The 18,802-nt window shown below is 34.3% G+C and overlaps 1 protein-coding gene across 1 annotated transcript in view; it reads right to left on the bottom strand.

Moving 5' to 3' along the window:
* Window positions 1-2,280: 2,280 nt before the first annotated feature.
* Window positions 2,281-18,802, bottom strand: part of ZNF292 (zinc finger protein 292) — a 73,226-nt gene continuing 56,704 nt past the window's right edge. The window contains exons 6-8 of the mRNA XM_004673673.2: window positions 15,818-15,954; window positions 13,536-13,677; window positions 2,281-11,329 (exon numbers count right to left, since the gene is read on the bottom strand). Coding sequence (XP_004673730.1) covers window positions 4,190-11,329; window positions 13,536-13,677; window positions 15,818-15,954 — 7,419 coding nt within the window. The 3' untranslated portion in view covers window positions 2,281-4,189. The remainder of the gene's footprint in view (window positions 11,330-13,535; window positions 13,678-15,817; window positions 15,955-18,802) is intronic.

Genomic DNA, 18,802 nt, shown 5'->3' with positions numbered 1-18,802 from the left:
GGCCTGTACCCCAGTTCTGTATGCACAAATAATCTTTAAAAAAAGATCAAATGAGGTGAAAAGAAAAACTGAGGGGAAAAGTTTATAAATCTTTCAAACTTATGGATGGAAATTGTTACTATTAAAACCTACAGGAGAGGAGGAAAAAAAAAAAAGGCCAGGCAGTTTTTAATTTATTTGTATGGCCTCTAGAAGTGTCTCATTTAAATGTTCCAGACCAGTTTTGATTTCTCCAGATCATGAGAGGAGGGGCAAGGCATAAGAATATATGCAAAGGAGTTTATATCAGTGGGAAACAGTCCCTAAAAGTCAGGCTGAGGACAGGAAAGGTGATGAACAGTGAGCAAGTGGTAGGGCTAGCTGATGAGTTGTGATGAAGTACAAGTATTTTTACTCATGATATCTCAAGCAGGTGAGCAGGAAAAAGCCTGTGGCTGAAGAGGATCTAAATTAAATCTTAAACTTTGATTAAGGCAAGGTGTAGCACTCCCATTTATGGCACAGACCATTGAAATAACAGGCACGTATAACTAACAAGTTCACTGGAAAACAGCCCAGATAAAGATTATCATTTGGATCACTGAGTGGTTGTGTTGGGAGGCACAGATAACAAGTAAATATATGTTTATATTTAAAATGCTGTAATAAAGAACAGGCATGTGAAACTTAAGGGTGATCTGAGTCTCTGGGAGTAACAAGCTGAGAACTAATGGATAAGGAGTAAGTCACACAAATAAGAATAAGCATGCAAGAGAAGACTTGTGTAAAGGCCTTGAGGTGGGGTAGGAGAGGGAAGGCTTTAATAAGGAAAATTCCCATGAAAACAGTATGGTACTTTAAATACCTTTCATATCCACTAATCTCTTTTAAATTCATATTAACACTCACATTTGGCTCCCATCATGTATTATCTGGGCCATTTGGTCGCCTTGCTTTTTATCACCAACTTACCCAACCTATCCTCTATGCAGTGATAAGTATCTTTACAAAAGTAGTAAGTGAGTGGCCCTCCCTGGTGGCGCAGTGGGTTAAAGCACTGCACTGAGAAGCTTAAGCCACTTCCGCATGAGTTCGATTCCCGCCTGCCCCGGAGGAGTCCACATGGTGTGGCAGACCTCTCCTGACCCGCCCGCTGCTCCCCTCAGCAGTGTACTTCGTTGATCTGCCTGTTCTGCTCCCCACTCTGTCTCTGGTGAATCCTCTCACCCTCCGCATCTCTGGCCTGTACCCCAGTTCTGTATGAATAAATAAATAAATCTTAAAAAAAAAAGTAGTAAGTGATCAAATTGTTCAATTTAAATACATTAAATTTAAAAAAGTAAGAATATGGTACACAGAACCTTCACAAGCTGCTCTTCAGCTTTTGCAACTTATAGAAGAAGCTATGACGCTGCAACTGCTCTATGCATTACTTCAGAACTTAGACCTAGAAAACTCTTCTCTCTGGCCAACCAATGACTACAAATGCACCGTTCAATACTCATCTTTTTTACACTTTCATAACTACCTTCATCTTCTTCCTCCCCCCAACCCCCAAGTAGAACATTCCAACTTTGATTCTCTAGTTGTACCATTTATGTACTTTTAGTTATAGCAGCGGTTTCCTTGCTTAATCAAACTTTATCTTGTTAAAAAATCTATCTTTATCTAGCCCTTTAAAATAGTAATTTATGCTAAATTTCAGCAATTTAACATTGATAAAAATTTCCCAAACTGTTAACAGTTCACTTAAAACAATGGTATATTTTAAACACGTTCTGATGTGTTTTTTAGGTTGAAAAGAGAAATAGGTATTTTAATAATGAAACCTCAGGCAAATCTAGGCTGTAGGAAGGAAATATCTCAAAACACTATCGTGGGAAAGTATAACATGAAGAAATACACTTTTAGTCTTTTTTAATCCTTAGGCATTAACATTTCATACCAAACTTTACCAACATGCTATTCTATAAATTCATATCTATTTTATACCATAAAATGAATCTTTTATTTCATGCTAAAAAGCCCAGTTGTTCATAATTACCTTTACTATAGTGTACCTGAAATATAAAAAATTTAACTCAGTGTTTACATAGTCTTTCCCCAGATAATGTAAGAGAACAATTACAGAAATGTCTAGTGGTCAATTTTCTTAAAGCTAGTGAGCACAAGAAATGCCCCCATACATTTCACTTAACAACAAACCTATTTTCCACTGCACTATATATAAGCAGTTTTGCCAAATGCCTATCTTTTAAGAGCTAGGTCAACTTCTAAGAAAACTGTACAGAAACATTCAGTTGTTAACAAAAATTTAATATTAAAATTATTCAAAGTTAAGTTATTGTTAATTTAGGGAAAAACATGAATCACCCATAACAACTTTTAATAAATAACATGGGGCTTACCAAGGGGGTAGGAATTTTAATGTGTCAAGTATTACGCATATTGGTAATAAACCTTAGGGAAGTGAAATGAACTGTTCCATATAACCTATTATGTTCTAAAAATAAAACTACCATACTTTAACAATAAAACTTAAAAATATTTTCCAAAAGAAAATTCACTCCTTGACCATGCTTATTTATTCAGAGTACCAGCAATTTCAATTAATGGGAAGTGCTTCATTCTTCCTATGAATCTGATGTTGCACAGGAAATATATACATTTTCATGTCATCACAATGTCATTGATATCTCAGGCTAATAATAATAATGTGAATGCAACTGGCTTATAACAAACACAAAGCCAAAAATCAGTGCTACTATTTAATGGTAAACAGAAACAAAAGTACTTTGTTTCCAAGTACTGATTTCAGTTGAACTTCAAACGAAGGTCATAAACTCTCCTGAAATAGTCTATCTCTGGCAGTGAATCCACAGTATAAATATGGTGAAGCTAAACTATAAGCGCTAACTATATATTGAATAATCAAAGTAATCAATTATAACAACTAATACTGCTCTGGAAGACCAATCTAATGAAAAAGTATCATTAGATGTGGTGGGGAAAATACAGACAAATCTGTACAATCTAACATCTATAAACAGTAAAATCAAAACATCCAACTTCCTTATAGAAAGTTTCATCTATGTAATTATAAATGTTAAGGACTCTTGCATTTTATAAACACAAGATGGGCTCACTTTGATGATACCAATTTTAAGATTTATAAAAATGTTTAAAAAAATCTTTCCACAAAAGTTTTTACATTTTAAAGCTATACACCAATCTATAAATCTCAGAAAATGAACAACAGAAAAAAAAACCTTTATAAGATCACATGTATAAAACAAGAAATGAAATGTGATTTTATTTAAGGCAATACTGGGCTACTTCACAAATCACCACCTCAAATATTTACACTGCTCCACACTACTAGTTTCTATCACATTCACAAAGGATTTTTTTTATACCAAACTCTTCAATGTGGTAAATTCTTTGTTCACATTTCCATTGTATTTCATGGGATTATAGTAACTATATCCAATTAGAAGCATTGGAAATAAAACCTGTAACTACAGGAAACTGCTAAAGAATCTGCTTTAATTTCATATGAATACCACCTAAAAATCCTGGATGGAAAATTTACAAAGCAGAGCAAAGTGTTGATATAATGTGCCTACTTTGTGAAAAGTAATTTTGAGATCATCTTGTAAATGTTTCATGAAAAAAGAAATCAGTGAACTATGTAGTTTCTATTTTAGTTCAAAAATTCTTAATTTAAAATAATAAAAGGTTTTATAAACTTGATCACTTAGTTAAAAATTAAAATTCCAAATATAAATGTGTCATTTAATAGTTCAGACTTACAGACTGCTGGTGGCAGCAAATGATTTACAATAATAAATATATACAAAAAAGGTATCTACAAACAGAGAGTACTGTTATACATGAGCAGTGACCTGGTGAAACATTATCAATCACACAGATAATTCTGTTTAATTCATGGAAAGGGCAACTGGTTCATAGAAATTCAGTTTAGCTCAACTATTTACAATAACTGAAATATGATTCTGTTTCTTAAGTCCCATAGGGATTAAAAAAAAGCTTTACATGACAAATGTCATGGTTTTCTTTTTCTTTTTTTGGCCAGGTTAATTTATATCAATAACAAAAAGCAATGAAAAACTTTCACAATTCTAGCATGCTTGATGGCTTCCTACTTAAAATAAAAACTGTAAATGATGTATTTATAGTACACTAATTATCAGTACTGTCCTCTCCCTGTAGCTTTACCCATACTGATTTCTTTCATGATAGGTACATCTGGATCATTTGAATGTACTTCAAGTTTTTTCAGACTGACGGTAGGTTTCATTTCCTGAAGTTGCTTTAAGACAAGCTCAGTACAATCTTTAAGAGTCTTGTCTAAAACAATTTTTACATTATCACTGCACTGAAGCTGTGATGGATTGGCAAACTGTACAAAGGTTTCACTTTCTTTACAAGAACACATATGATTTCCACTAGTCACAGCAGTCTTGTCAGTATTTTTTCTTGAATTTGAATGGGATCCTTTTTTATTTCCACTATTTGGGTGCTCTTTGTCAGTATTTTTCTTCTGCTTTACTGCAGACTCCTCAAGAAACTTCAGAAATGATACTTCAAATCCCATTGGTTTAAAGGAACTCCAGTCAAAAGATGCGGGGTGCTCTTCAGTGGTTTGAATTGCAACTGCAGTTTCTTCTTCTTTATGAACACTGCTTAACTCAACTGCTGATGCTGGTTCAGGTTTTTCCACCTTTCTCTTCTTATTTTGGGAAACATTTTTTTCCTTATTAACTCTTTTCAAATTACTTGCTTTTTGCTTTTCTGACTGGCAAGGATTGTTTTCCTGAAAGTCACTGCTTACATTTGAAGAGGTATGAACTGGGGTCTCTGCATTTGTGTTGTCTTCATTGATTAACTTTGTAATAAATAATTCTGTTAGTTCATCCATTTCATCTTTTTCATTTTTTTCAACTTCCTTCTGTGGAACAGTTGTTGAGTTCTCATTGTTCTCTGATACACAAGTACCAGAATCTTTCACATCATCCTTATCAACTTCATGCTCAGAAATTTCCTTTACTTGTGAGTTACAACACTGTTTGAATACAATAAGAAGATTGCGGTGTTGTGAAGTAAATGCCTTAGATAACTTATGACATTTATAATGCCTAATTATATTGCTTTCACTTGTAACAACTGATGTACACCCCTTTATCATACATGGATACTGGGTTACAAATCTGCTTGTACACTCAGATAAGGCATCGTTTCTAGCCTTTATAGAATATACATGCTTTCCACGTTTCAAAGAATAAGGCTTATTTTCTTCAATCTGTACAATCTTTGTATTCTTGTTTTCTAAATTATTTTTTTTCTTTCTTTTGGTCTTAGGCATTTTGATTCCTTCCTTTCCAGATCTGCTGTGTTTTGTCCCCCTATGTTTAGGTTTAGTCTTATCTTGGTTTGCCTTGCTTGACATATTTTCCTGACCAGGTGTTAACCTTCTTGGTCGAATTAAATGAGCTTTATGTTTGTCATTATGTTTATTAAAAATGTGTCGGAGGAGATTAGACCGAGTTGCATATATACGGTCACAGCCTTCACAGTCACACTTGTATATGCCATCTTCCTCAGTTTTATTTCCCCGTAAGCCAATTCCATGGTCTGTTTCAAGATGAACAACATAGTTTAAATATGTGGTAAATGAAGACTTGCACTCCACCTGGTCACATGGAAATTTCCCAACATCTATAGAAGCTGTCATACTTTCAATTTCCTCAGGAGTCATTTCATGAAGTTTCATGTAGTGTTGTATCAGGCCAGTAATCGCTTGGAAAATTCGAGAACAGTCACTCACCTGACATCGAAATTCTTTCACAGTTTGTTTAGTTTCAATTTCTTCACTTTCTTTACCAGCCTCACTCTCCTCTTCAACTTCTGCAGAAAAGGCAGGTAAATCTGATTTATGTACAGCTTGGTAATGCAGAATTAAATTTTGTTGTATTGTAAAGGCAGCAAAGCAACCCTGATGAACACATCGGTAAGGTCTGTAGGGACTGTACCTTGTTGGAAACTCAGGGGACTGGGAAACTGGCTTCTTCCCTTTTTTCTCCTCCTTTTCTTTTTTATGTCTTCTAACTTTCCTTCCTTTAATTTGTGTATTTGTTAGAGAATTTGTATTAAATTGTCCTGAAGTAACTGTACTCACTTGTGAAGAATTTTCTTTTTCAGGACTTTTTTTTTCTGTAAGTTCTTTTTCTGGGGTTGGTGCCACATTACTTAGAGTATTTTCCTTCACTGTTTCTAGGTCTAGAGGAGGATGACATTCTCTTTTATTTTCCTCTGCCATTGCTAGCTGCTTTTTCACTTGTGTAATTCGTGAAGCTGACATATTTTCACTTTGAGATTTTCTTCCATAAGGTCTTTTTATTTTTAACTTTACCATTTCTTCTGTTGTAAAATGATGTACCAACTGACAATGTGCCCGGAGATTAGAATTTCTTGTAAATGTTTTTGTACATGTAGGTACAACACATTTAAATGGGGCAAATTTCAACTGATTTTTCTTAATCTCAAGAATCATCTCTGGAGTGTACTGGTGAATCTTACCATAGTGCTTAAACAGTGCATCCTTTGTCATAGCACTGTAGCTACAGCCTTGGTTTTGACATACAAAGGGTTTATTAACTTTGTCACTCAACTGAATGTTGTTGATCACTTCAGAAACTGGCTGAACAACTGTGACATTTGGAATTAACTTAAGAGGTGTAGGAGTCAGTGTCACTGATGTGTTTATTAGTACACACTGGGAGGCTGGAGTGGACAGGTCATTTTCTAATTTTAATTTCTGTAAGCCTTCTAAAATTTCTTGTATTTGATCTTCCTTATGCAATACTTCAGACTGAGGAATGTTACTTTTTGTTGGCATGACACCTATAAAGGAGGAAAACTCAGAAGAATCAGGTAATTTGTTGTTCTGTACAGTGTTTACTGAAGGGAGCTGAATGCTATAATTTATTTGAGTATTCTGGGATGTTTCACCAATACCCTGAGATCCACTTTTTACCTCAAGTATTTGAGAATTCATAGCACTTTTAATAATTTCAAGAGTCTTTTCAAAGTTTTGCATAACATTATCTTCAGAGATCTGTAAATCAGAATTTATTGAAGTTGTACATGAATTCAAAGCCATCATTTGGGAATCACCATTTTCTGTTTTTAATGTTAAAGGAGTTAACACTGTATGTGACTCAAGATTGGATTTAAAGTTTTCTTTTACATCAGTCATAAATAACTGATTGTCAACATTATTTAATTTCTGTGTTAAATTTTCCAAACCCTGAGGCTCACAATTTGGAATGACATTTGAATGGAGGTTAGTTGTTGGTATCTCAATACTCTTTGTTATAAGTCCCATTGCTGTTAAATCACTTGTTACCAAGTTTTGGGAAGCATTTGGTGCAATTAACTGAGGAGTAACTTTCTTTCTTCTTTTAGAAGCACTATTTCCCTTTTTATTTAAATGACTGGACCTTGTGTTCTGAGGTCCACTTATAACTGATACACGTGAACTGTTACTGGTGAAGTTTTGTGATGGTCCACTAGAATCAGGGAACGAACTAGAACATAAACCATTTTCAACAGTTTTCAGTAGTAAGTCATTTGTTGGAAAAACAGGCAAACTGCTGCATTCCTCAATGGAGGAAGTTTTGGAGTTTGGAGTCCTATTCTGGTGTGTCAACAGGGGATTTGAGTGGCATACAGTCTGCAACAGGGGTGGCACAGTTGAATTTGGCATCACTGTTGCATTTACTTGTGCTGCATCTGAGACACAGCCTGTTGGAACATGAGAAAGCATTTCGGGACCCTCAAATGTACTGGGAATGCCAGCAGTTTCTAAAGCCTGTTTAATGATTTCACTTCCTTCTTGACTAACATTTGTATTAAAGTTAGTAACACCAGTCCGAGGGAATGTATTCGGTAAAAACGTCGAGCGATTTTCAGCAGTAAGAAGTTGCAAAAATGATGGATCTTTAAAACATGCTTCTGGATTGAAGGTAGACTGTTGTGGCTGCTGCAAATTTACTGCATTTGTGGAGAGAATCATGCTGGCAAGAAGAGAAGGCTGTCCATTATTTTGTAGAAGTTCTTGAGCAATTTCTGCTCCATCTAGTGGTTTACAATAAGATCGCTTAGACAAGTGTCCACCTAAAGATCTGGGATTAGTAAAAGCCCTGTAACATCTGCTACAAATAAATTTCCCATCTCTGATAATTGCAGGCCACTTAGCCCTTTTGTTGTGCTTGGGTTTTCGTTCCTTCCCATTTGGGCCCCGCCCACGGTCTTTTTTAACTTTTTCAGGGGCAGACTGTTGGGCACTGGTGCCATTGAAGTCATTTGCAACATTCACTTGTGAAGGAAAAACTGCATTTTCACCATTACTACCCTTTAAAAAGGAGTTAGTGTTTCCTTCAATCTGTGAGGAAAAATGACTTGAATTATTTTCTAGTTGGGAAAAAACAGAGTTAGTCCCATTATCTGCTGGTGAAGGAAACAGAGACATTGAATTACTTTCTGCAGGTAAAGGAAGGAAAGGATCTGAGCCACTGTCAATATTCAAAGGCAAAACTGTTTTGGTTAGATCTTCCATTTGTGCTGGCAAGGTAGTATTAGATAAATTTTCCATTTGGGAACATAACATACCACTACCATGTTCATTTTTATCCTGAGAAGGTATATTTGGATTAATGACATTTTCAACTGAGGGCAAAAGTGGAGCTGACACATTTGCTAAATGAGTTGGGAAAGCAGAAGGTGAGACATGCTGCAACTGATTTGAACATGTAGGATTCCCATTGGCTTTGGTCTGAGGTGTAAAAAATGCATTATTAGAGTTGCTCACCTGGGAGGGCAAAAAATAAACAAACTTTCCATTATTTGGTGTAGTTAAATTGTTAGATTTCTGACCTTTTTTACTTTTACGTTGCATTTTAAATGCAGTGTATTGGTCAGGGTGTGCTGTCTTCATGTGTTTCCCAATACTCTGTGAAGAATTATAGGTTCGAGTACATCCCTCAACCTGGCAACTGAATTTCTGAAATGGCGCTTTTGGAGGCACTGATGGAGTTCCCAAAGAACTACTTAGGTTGGGTTGTGGAGGAACAAATGAAATACTTTCCAAAGTCTTAAGAGGTAAATTATAAACACTTGATGCTGTCTTGGCATTACCTCCACATTCAAACTTAGATGTTGCTAAATTGTTTTGAAATCCCGCTTGATTTTGTACAGAGAAGGTCATCAGGTTGTTCACTTGTCTTTGTAAGTTTTGAGGTGTAAGATCACCTATTTTGAGGGCTTCTGAATTTATTGAAGAATTCTGGGTAATCTGGATTTCATTAAAGCAATCTTGTTCTTTTCTTTCTTGAAAATCTGAATGACACAAGTCATTACAAGTATTTTCAACTGATGTATTTAAGTTTGTGACCAGTGACTCAGCTGTGCCTTCCACAGCTGAGCTTTCTTGCTTTCCAAAGTTATCCTCAATCCCCTGATTGAGAGACACCTTAATGGACACAGCTACTTCACTGGCCTGAAGTAAAGGAGTAGCAGGATTTTCCAAGCCATTTGACAAAGGTCCATCAGCTTGCCTAAACTCAGACACAGAAATCTGATCTTGTTTGGTAGTAACTGATTCTGTCTTGCTTTTATCCCAATTATCACTTCCATTTGCTGATAAGGTGTTTTCAACTTTATTTTCTGAAGGAACCATTGATCTCTCCTTCTCAGAGCTCCCTTCTGAGTTCTGATTCACTTTGGAAAGCTGAACAGAATCTCCAGATGAATTAAGTTGGTTTTCAGGAGGCAGCACTTTCTCAGGAGTACTGTGATCATCCAGGTGCTTTTCTAATTCACTCTGAGAACGATAAACTTTACCACAACCTGTGAACTTACAAGTATAGGTATTATAATGCTGTGCTTCATGATCATATAGTAAATAAGCTTCTGAAAAAATTCTACCACATTTAGGAAACATACACTTTGCTCTAAAGACTTGATGCTCTTTTCGGTGAGTTAAGAGCTCTGCGTAACTATTAAAACCGGCCTTACATTTCATCTGTATACATATATATGGTTTACTGCCACAGTGCATTTGTAAGTGATCGTTGAGATGAGTAACACTTACAAAATGCCGTCTACAGTACTGGCAAATAACTTTTTTGCTTTGCATTTCAAGAAAGCGCTTGGCGTCTTCATTATCCTTATGCCCTTTTACATGAGCAATTAAATTTTTAAAGTACTTAAAACCTTTTTTACAAAAAGTTACTGGGCAATTAAATTCATTAACAGGTACTGGTTTCTGGACTGGGATCACTTCTGGTTCATAAGACTTATCTTTGTCATCATTCTCATCATCTGAACCATCGTTGTCATTAAATACTATGAAGTCTGTTGAATAGAGACTGTTCTTTTTTATATGTCGCTGTTCCTGCTTTGCCACAGCATTTGTCTTCTGATTCTCATTGGTTGCTGTAATCTTAGGAGGCCTTCCCAATCTCCTTAAAGGTTTCATAGCTGCTAGTCTCTCTTTACTAGACTGCTTAACATGCAATGTGACATGAGGGACAAATGTTTCTTTAGAATTAAAATTCTTTGCACATATGGGGCAACTGTAAATTCCATCCTTGTAGTGTTTTTGAGCATGTCGTACTATCCTATGGCCAAGGAATTCTTTGTCACAGAGCACACAATACTGCATGTAGGCTTGCCAATTTCTAAACCTAGCAGATATAAATCCTCTTTCTCTTAATTGTTTTATTTCTCTCTTCTTTTGCTTTTCATCACAAATGTCTTTAAGGAGGCCAGAATTAGCACCAACTCCACCAGAAAGTCCATTCACAGAAGTTTCTTTAATCTCTTCTTGGTAGTCTAATACTTTCTCATAAACTTCACTATCATTGAGTTCATCTATTGAAGACACTATGGATGCTTCTTCCCCCATTAAAGCAAGGCATTGTCGTTTTAAGGTTTTCCAATCCCAGAATTCTGGATCAAAGGGCCACTGAGTTTTCAATACAAGTAAGAGCTCACAGCGTAGAGAATTTGGTATTGGAAGATTTTCTTCATCATATTTCTGGTCTGGCTGATTATACAACATTTCCACAGCATAATATGCATCTACTGTAGGTTCAATAAGAAATTCACTCAGTTGACAAGCACGTTTAACTTCCAGATCATCAGGCAACAAGCACGAAATGGTCTTGCAAATAGATATTTTCACTTCAGTATTTTCTGTAGATTCCAAGCGAAGGGCTTTCACACACAGTTCTATACAGGTGGCAAGTCCAGCAGCCCCTTCAGTCTGTGGAAAAGCAAACAGAAAATGTTAACTTAATCTACACTAATCAACATAGACTTCTGGATTTATTAATTTTAAAATGAGGTTTGCATTCCTCAAATTTTACATATGAAAAGATGCCCTTTCTAAAGCACTGCAGCTTAGTCTGCTATGTAAAATAAACTGATACTGCATTGATATCAAGTAAGCTATACAGAATAGCAGAAAAGCTTAGTACTGGGAGTTAAGATAAGACCTGGGTATAAAAATCATCTAATAGCTAGGCAAACTTGGAAGTTATTTAACTTCTTTGACATTTCATATGCCATTTATAAAACAGAGGTCAAAATAGCACTTAAAACATTGTAAAGTTTCTGTGGCATTAATGGATATTATGTAACTAAAGTACCTGGTATAGTTCAGTATAATGTCTGATACATACTAAGCGATCAGTAAATGTCATTATTCTTATCACAAATCTCACTTCCTAAGTTTGTATTTGTGATGCTTCTGAAATAAAACCCTCTTAACCTAATGACAAAATGAGCCTGTTTCCATACTTTCAAACTGATTAATAATGAAAGAAGAGTCTCACCTTTAACAGAATCCATTTATTTGATCCTTAATAGGGGATCAAATGCCAAATTACCTGCCTCGTGGCTGGATTAATGTTAACAATGACGAATAGGAAGAGATAGATATAATCAACATTTTTTCTTTTAGATGAGCATCTTGAATGATCATTATAAATAGCACTAATGAAGGTATAAGAGTCACTTGAAAAATCAGGTAGTGAAGAGATAAAAAAGGGTTTTAAAGAGGCTAAAAAGGGATATAAATATATATGAAAAATAAGCCAGTTATAGGATATGGTTGCACTGATGGGAATGAATTATGTGTAATATAGGAAGAAAAGAAGTTAAAAAAAAAATATGAAAGGGCCTTTATTTTCATATGTTTATAAGGAAATAAAATATTTTACAAAAGAGACACTTACATTTATGGTGCAAAAGGAGACTGAGGGAGGGAGTGAGTGTGGGATAATGAACTGGCCTTGATTTTAGAAAAAGTAATGGAGCAAAGAGGTCAAGAATTATTGATATGGAATCTATTTTTTAAAAAAGATTTATTTATTTGCGCATACAGAACTGGGGTACAGGCCAGAGGTGCAGGGGCAATGAGAGGATTAACCACAGACAGAGTGGGGAACAGAACAGGCAGATCAACGAAGTACACTGCAGAGGGGAGCAGTGGATGTGTCAGGAGAGGTCTGCCACGCCATGTGGTCACCTCCGGGGCAGGGACTGAACTCATGCTGAAGTGGCTTTAGCTTCTTAGTGTTGTGCTTTAACCCACTGCACCACCAGGGAGGGCCTGGAAACTTTTTTTTAAGTGGCAGTGAAGAAAGGGCAGCTGGGAAGAAGGTAGAACCATATGATTATCTCTAGTTTTCACATAAACTTGTATAGTTGTACTGTACACTATTTTGAGTCAGAAAACTTGTCCAGTAAAATATATGCTTTGAATACTACTATTAATAATGGACAATTAGGACACTGCTGCATAATTCTGTGATAGACATGTCAGTGAAATTGCGAATGAGGAGGGTTTGAAGAAATTTGGAGGAATCAAAGGTCAAGTCAACAATAAAGATGATAAAGTAATACTGAAGACATACATCAGAAAGACTTGTAAAAATGTAGATGGTTGTAAGTTTTTTAAAAGGTTGTAATTTTTTAAAATATTCAGAAAATGGAGAAGTAATGACTTTTAGAAAGGATTCTGGGGCCACAATTTGTAGATAAAGATTATCTGCCTTGGCGATGGTAACTATAACTATTTTCTGTCATGTGAATGTTCAATCTTTTTTCCTATTGATGGCTACAAAAATGCAAATAAATTATTTCAGAGAACTCAATTGATATTTCTATTCTAAAACATTCTACCAATGGATTTAAAGATTCAACTAACCAACCTTAAATTTGCTTTAAAATATATTAATGTGTAATTTGAAACTTTAATCATGCCAATAAAACAACAGACTATATCTAAATTTTTATTCTTCTGAGTCTTTATCTTTTCCTGTGTGATTAAAACGTGTATAGGCAACACTCAAATCGGAAACTAGATGTTATATAACGTCACATATAATAAATTATATAATAAGGGTTTTTAAATTGTCCAAATTTATATTTTTCCCCAAATAATTAAGAAAACATTTTACTCTTACCTCTGAATTAATAACTTTAATCAGGAAGAAAATGTGATAAACCGTCTTTGTTAACAAAGAAAGTTGACGACACCTTTCTAGATACACTTGTATAGATGGTTCTACTCTTTGCTGTAATTTACTCCAAAAGAGTGTGAGTTCCCTTAAAAAAAAAAAAAAGTTAAATATCATATTGGAACAGTTAAATAATAATCATAGACAATGTGATTCTAGCCATAACATTTGAAATTAAAGCTGGTTTTAATTTCCACTCTACATGTGGAATTAAGTTTAAAAGCAAGAAAATAAATCTAAATTTCCTGGAGACTACATTCCAAATTCAAATTGGAATATGATATATTATTGTTAATATTTTTCTATCTAAGAAAAGTACTACTTTCTACCAGAAAAGTACCTGACATTTAAAAATAACACATAATAACTTTGAGTGACATATAAAATTTATGTAATATTTGCAAGTGTGTATGTATATATAAAAAATGCATCCATAATGTATGGATTTTAAAACATCTTTAATTATTATCTTTTATTGACCAACTTAGTCAATTGAATTTAAAATTGCTATTAGAGAAATGCTAAGAACCGATGGTGACAACACAGAAGTAACCTGTGACACAGCAGAAAAACAAAATAAAAAAAAAACTTAGAAATTGCAAATGCAATTACAAGTATTTTTCACAGATAATACTTCTACCAAGGTGGTAAAATTTTCTCCCTTTTACCTATCATCCTATTTCTCTTCTGTCCTCCATGATTAACTTCCACAAAAATCTTCATCCTTGCTTCAACTTTTTTCACCAAGTATTCTCAACATGGGCCTTTCCTATTAGTATTTCCTCAGTTTCCACTCCTAGGAACTCTGCCCTCTTCACCACCCACCACTTGTATAATTTGCTTATTTTACTGTCTTTAACCTATATATTGAGGACTTCAAAAATCTGTCTTTCCAGTCTTGACCACTTTCACCTCTCTAGTTCTTTATAAGACTTCTCCACTGTGATCTCTTCTGAAACCTGAAACTTAATATATGAAAAAGACGATTAACATTCTTTCCAGTTCACAATCTTTCTAATTTAATGTATCAATTTCACTGACTCAATCTCTGCTTTTTACTTTCCTCAAGACTCCTATCTTCATATTTCTTTCACCCCATCCCATCTTCATATGAAGACTTCCCAACTTCTCAGCTGGACTATTAATTGGGTTTCTAGTTGATTTTCTTGTCTCAATTCTGTATTGTTACATCCTCCTACCATCTCTGCTCTCACTATTCATTCTTCCATCCATTTTCAACTATTTGTCTTTAATAGTATTTCATGAACATAAACTTATATTTTGCTTTCCTTCTACGTAAGTGTTCATAGCAGTCTGCTTTTGCTTATCACATAGAATTCACAATTTTTAAAACCTATGTATTAATTTCTTACTAATCAGTGATAATTTATATCATGGAGAAAATCTTACTGTTCTCCAAAAAACACATCTTATTTGTTCTTTCAGAATCTATCTGCTTTTTATACCAACCCTCTCTGTATTGCAAATGCAATTTTTATTAGTATCAGAATGTTTCCATACTACCAATACAACAGTGAAGACTAATAAGTGAGTAGCCAAACTTCACTAATGTAAGACAAATGATCCTAAACCAACATCTAACAGTTGGCTTATATAATAGGCTTTGATCAACAGCAAACATTACAAAGAAATGTGCACTGAAGAAGTCAGTGAAGAAGAATATCTCATAGATGGAAAATGAATTACATTTCTTTACATAAATAATCAGCAGCTACCTATGTAATGTTAATATGTTAAAATTTTCACAATCACTAATGATCATTATATAGTCATAATTTGTTGTGTGGTCATTAATACAAGCTTTAAAAGTTATGTACTTCTTTATAACCAGTCTAGGTAACATGGAATATCTGAAAATAAGCTTTTGGTTATGATAAGATTTTAAAGAATATTTTAAAAGCTTTTCTGAGGCTACTGAAAGTGGAGATGGGGGAGAGGGGAAAGAAGGCAGAAGGGTACTCAGTGAGCTATGGTGAAGGATTATTGGAGCTTTGGTGGTGGGCATGGTATGATAACAGACTTTAGAAGAGGTGTGAGCCTATACCCTTAAGCATATACAGTGTTATAAACCAATGTTATCTCAATAAAAACAAATTAATTAAAAATGTTCTTAAGCTATCTGAATTCTTACAACCCATCTTATATACTTATTCAACAACTCTTCTTAAGTAACAGACATCTTGTTTAACAAAAGAAAATCAACTCACCAAGCGCAGTACATATCTCCTTGTTGGAGTTGACGTGACAAAAACGCAGTACATAACACAAGAGCACTTTTTTCATCACCCTCAGATTCTAAGTTACAAATCATCTCTAGTGCATCTTTGCAATCAACTTCTGAAATCTACCAAAAAAAGGATACAGAAATATGCCACAAAATGATTTTATACTAGGACATACAGTAACATATATACTTTTAAGTTTTTTATTAGCTATGTACAAATTGCTTTCATCGAAATCATACTAGGCTACAGTTTAAAGAAATACTTTCTTATAGTCAACCATTTTCATGACTTTTACAAGCACTCATTTATAAATAAACAACTCATGCCAATTATAAGCACCTTGGTCATTAAATCAGATTTATGATGCTGAAAAAACCTACAGTACTTACATTCCTCCTACTTTTATCTGTAATAAAAAAAGCATTAGAATCAGCATCAAGACACAAGGTCTCCTGGATAGTGACTGTCTATTCATCTGAGGGGATAAGGTATAAAATGAAACATTATATGCAGCCATGCCACTTTTAAATTAAGCTCACCTCTGTTCTCTATATATTTCATCATTTTTCTTTTCATATAAATTGGTTCCTTCAAAAAATCTGTCAACAGTCATGCACACAAAAATATAACCTAGATGAAGGCAACTTGCTTCACTTAGTCATGTACTTGCATCTGTTTATTTTTTTAATTAAAATTTAAATCATCACAATGATTCACTAAACAGAATTTATATATGACTTTTTTTTTTAAAGATTTATTTATTTATTCATACAGAACTGGGTACAGGCCAGAGATGCAGAGGGTGAGAGGATTCACCAGGAACAGAGTGGGGAGCAGAACAGGCAGATCAATGAAGTACACTGCTGAGGGGAGCAGTGGGCAGGTCAGGAGAGGTCTGCCACCCCATGTTGAGCAGTGGGCGGGTCAGGAGAGGTCTGCCACGCCATGTTGATCTCCTCCCGGGCAGGCAGGGACCAAACTCATGCTGAATTGGCTTAAGCTTCTTAGTGCAGTGCTTTAACCGGCTGCGCCACTAGGGAGGGCCTATATATGACTTTTTATAAGCATTTGCAGTAAGAATGTGACAACAGTATATAATCACAAATCACTGTTCTATAGAATAGCAAATTTAATTCCAACATGATACAACTGACAAATAGTAAAAATAAATTAGGATCAACACAGACCACTGGTACCCATATACCTGTGCCTTTCCTTGTTGACCTTTTATTTTTCCTCACCAGTGTCTGAATAGGATAAATATATGTTAAGTGTGTCTGTATGAAATTACAGTATCTAGGACACAACAAGTATCTAAATGGTGGATGAGGATAATCCTGAGGTCAATTTTTGGTAATAGGAATATAGTGTGCTTGGGGTTAGATTCGGAGATTCAATTTTATGTATTAAACTGGGCTAGAAAACACAAAGACAAGAAAAGATCCAACACAAAACTCATTGTATTTAATTTAAGTGTTGTTGTAAAGGAAATTTGATGTTTGTGACAGAGTTAAGACTGAAAATCTCAGAATTCCCTGAAGTGTTTCTTTCACTACTCCTATCTGCCTCTTTTTAACAAATCTTGACTTAAAAGGGGCACCATTTAAACAAAAAGAACAAAAAGATTAAGTAATGTGTATTCATACAATAAACACTTTCAAATATCTGTATTATTAAATGCATTGTCAGACATTAAATATAACTTTTCCATTTGGTAGGTGTGTGATGTGGGATTCAAAGAAATTATGTGATTTGCCCAAGTTACAAGAGTTTGTTGAAGATGGCAAGAGCCCCAAATGAAATTATGCTTGGCTAGCATGAAAGAATAACATTCTTTTTTCCATTTATCAGGTTATCTTTTATTAAGTTGTATAAAATTTAAAGAATTATCCTGACATACCTGTGCAGCAAATATTAGAATTTAATCCTTGATTTTTGTTTTGTTCACTTTTTCATAAGATATTAATTGCAGTAGTAATAACTGTTATTTATCACTGCCAACTTATTCTGAAATGGCATTATTAACCAGCATAATGACTTCCTAGGTAGATACTGCTACTTCTTTTCAGAGATAAGTCAGAGAACTTAAGTTATTTGTTCAAAGTCACACAATTAATGGCAGTCAAGACTTCAAACTAGGTTTAGTTTCAAAGTCTGTGCTCTTCCCAGAATTCCATATGCCCAAGTATAACAAAGTCCTTTATGGCTAAATAATGACTTTCCACATGCTCAGGTTCATTAAAAATTCTTATTTAAGTCTGATTTGAATATGATAAAATTTCCTTCTAAAACCTTAGCCATTATTGTTGCATACTCAATGGTGCAAAATGTGTTATTATGTATTAGAAATTTATTTTCCCAATGATACTACCTACATTTAGCTAATCATTAAATTAATGATATGGTCCCCTAGGCTAGAGCTACTAACTCAATTCTACTAAATGCATGACAATAGTTTACAGCTAACCAAAAACTAATTTTTACATATGTAATAGTCTATGTGTATATATACACACATATACACTGTATACCAACTGAAACTATAATAACACATATTTATAGGTATGGTAATGATTTCTTACTGGGTTCTTGATAGCTTTATTTCTGATATACCACTAGATGGCTCTCTTGAAAAGATATGACACAAAAAAGGGAAAATAAAATCATATTTAAACTAATGAATCAAAACTGCAAAAGATGAAATACAGGTCTAATATAGCCATAAATAAACATAAAGTAGTTCTAAAATCTGAGGTGGAATTAGGGAGGGGCTAGGGAGTACTTTTTAATATAGGTATCTTTTGATATTCACTACTGTTTAAAGGAATGAGTGAAAACTTAGAACTCTCAATAATACAGGATTAAAAACCAATTAGAATTACCCAGTTAAGTATACACTATGCTAAATTCCTTTGTAAAGCAGAAAACATTTTTTTAAAATGTGAATAACTGTTTTAATAAAGCTCT

The sequence above is a fragment of the Condylura cristata genome, unplaced genomic scaffold (assembly GCF_000260355.1).
Source record: "Condylura cristata isolate star-nosed mole 26May11 unplaced genomic scaffold, ConCri1.0 scaffold00001, whole genome shotgun sequence".
Classification (NCBI taxonomy): Eukaryota; Metazoa; Chordata; class Mammalia; order Eulipotyphla; family Talpidae; genus Condylura; species Condylura cristata.
This window is presented reverse-complemented; position numbering and strand designations above follow the sequence as displayed.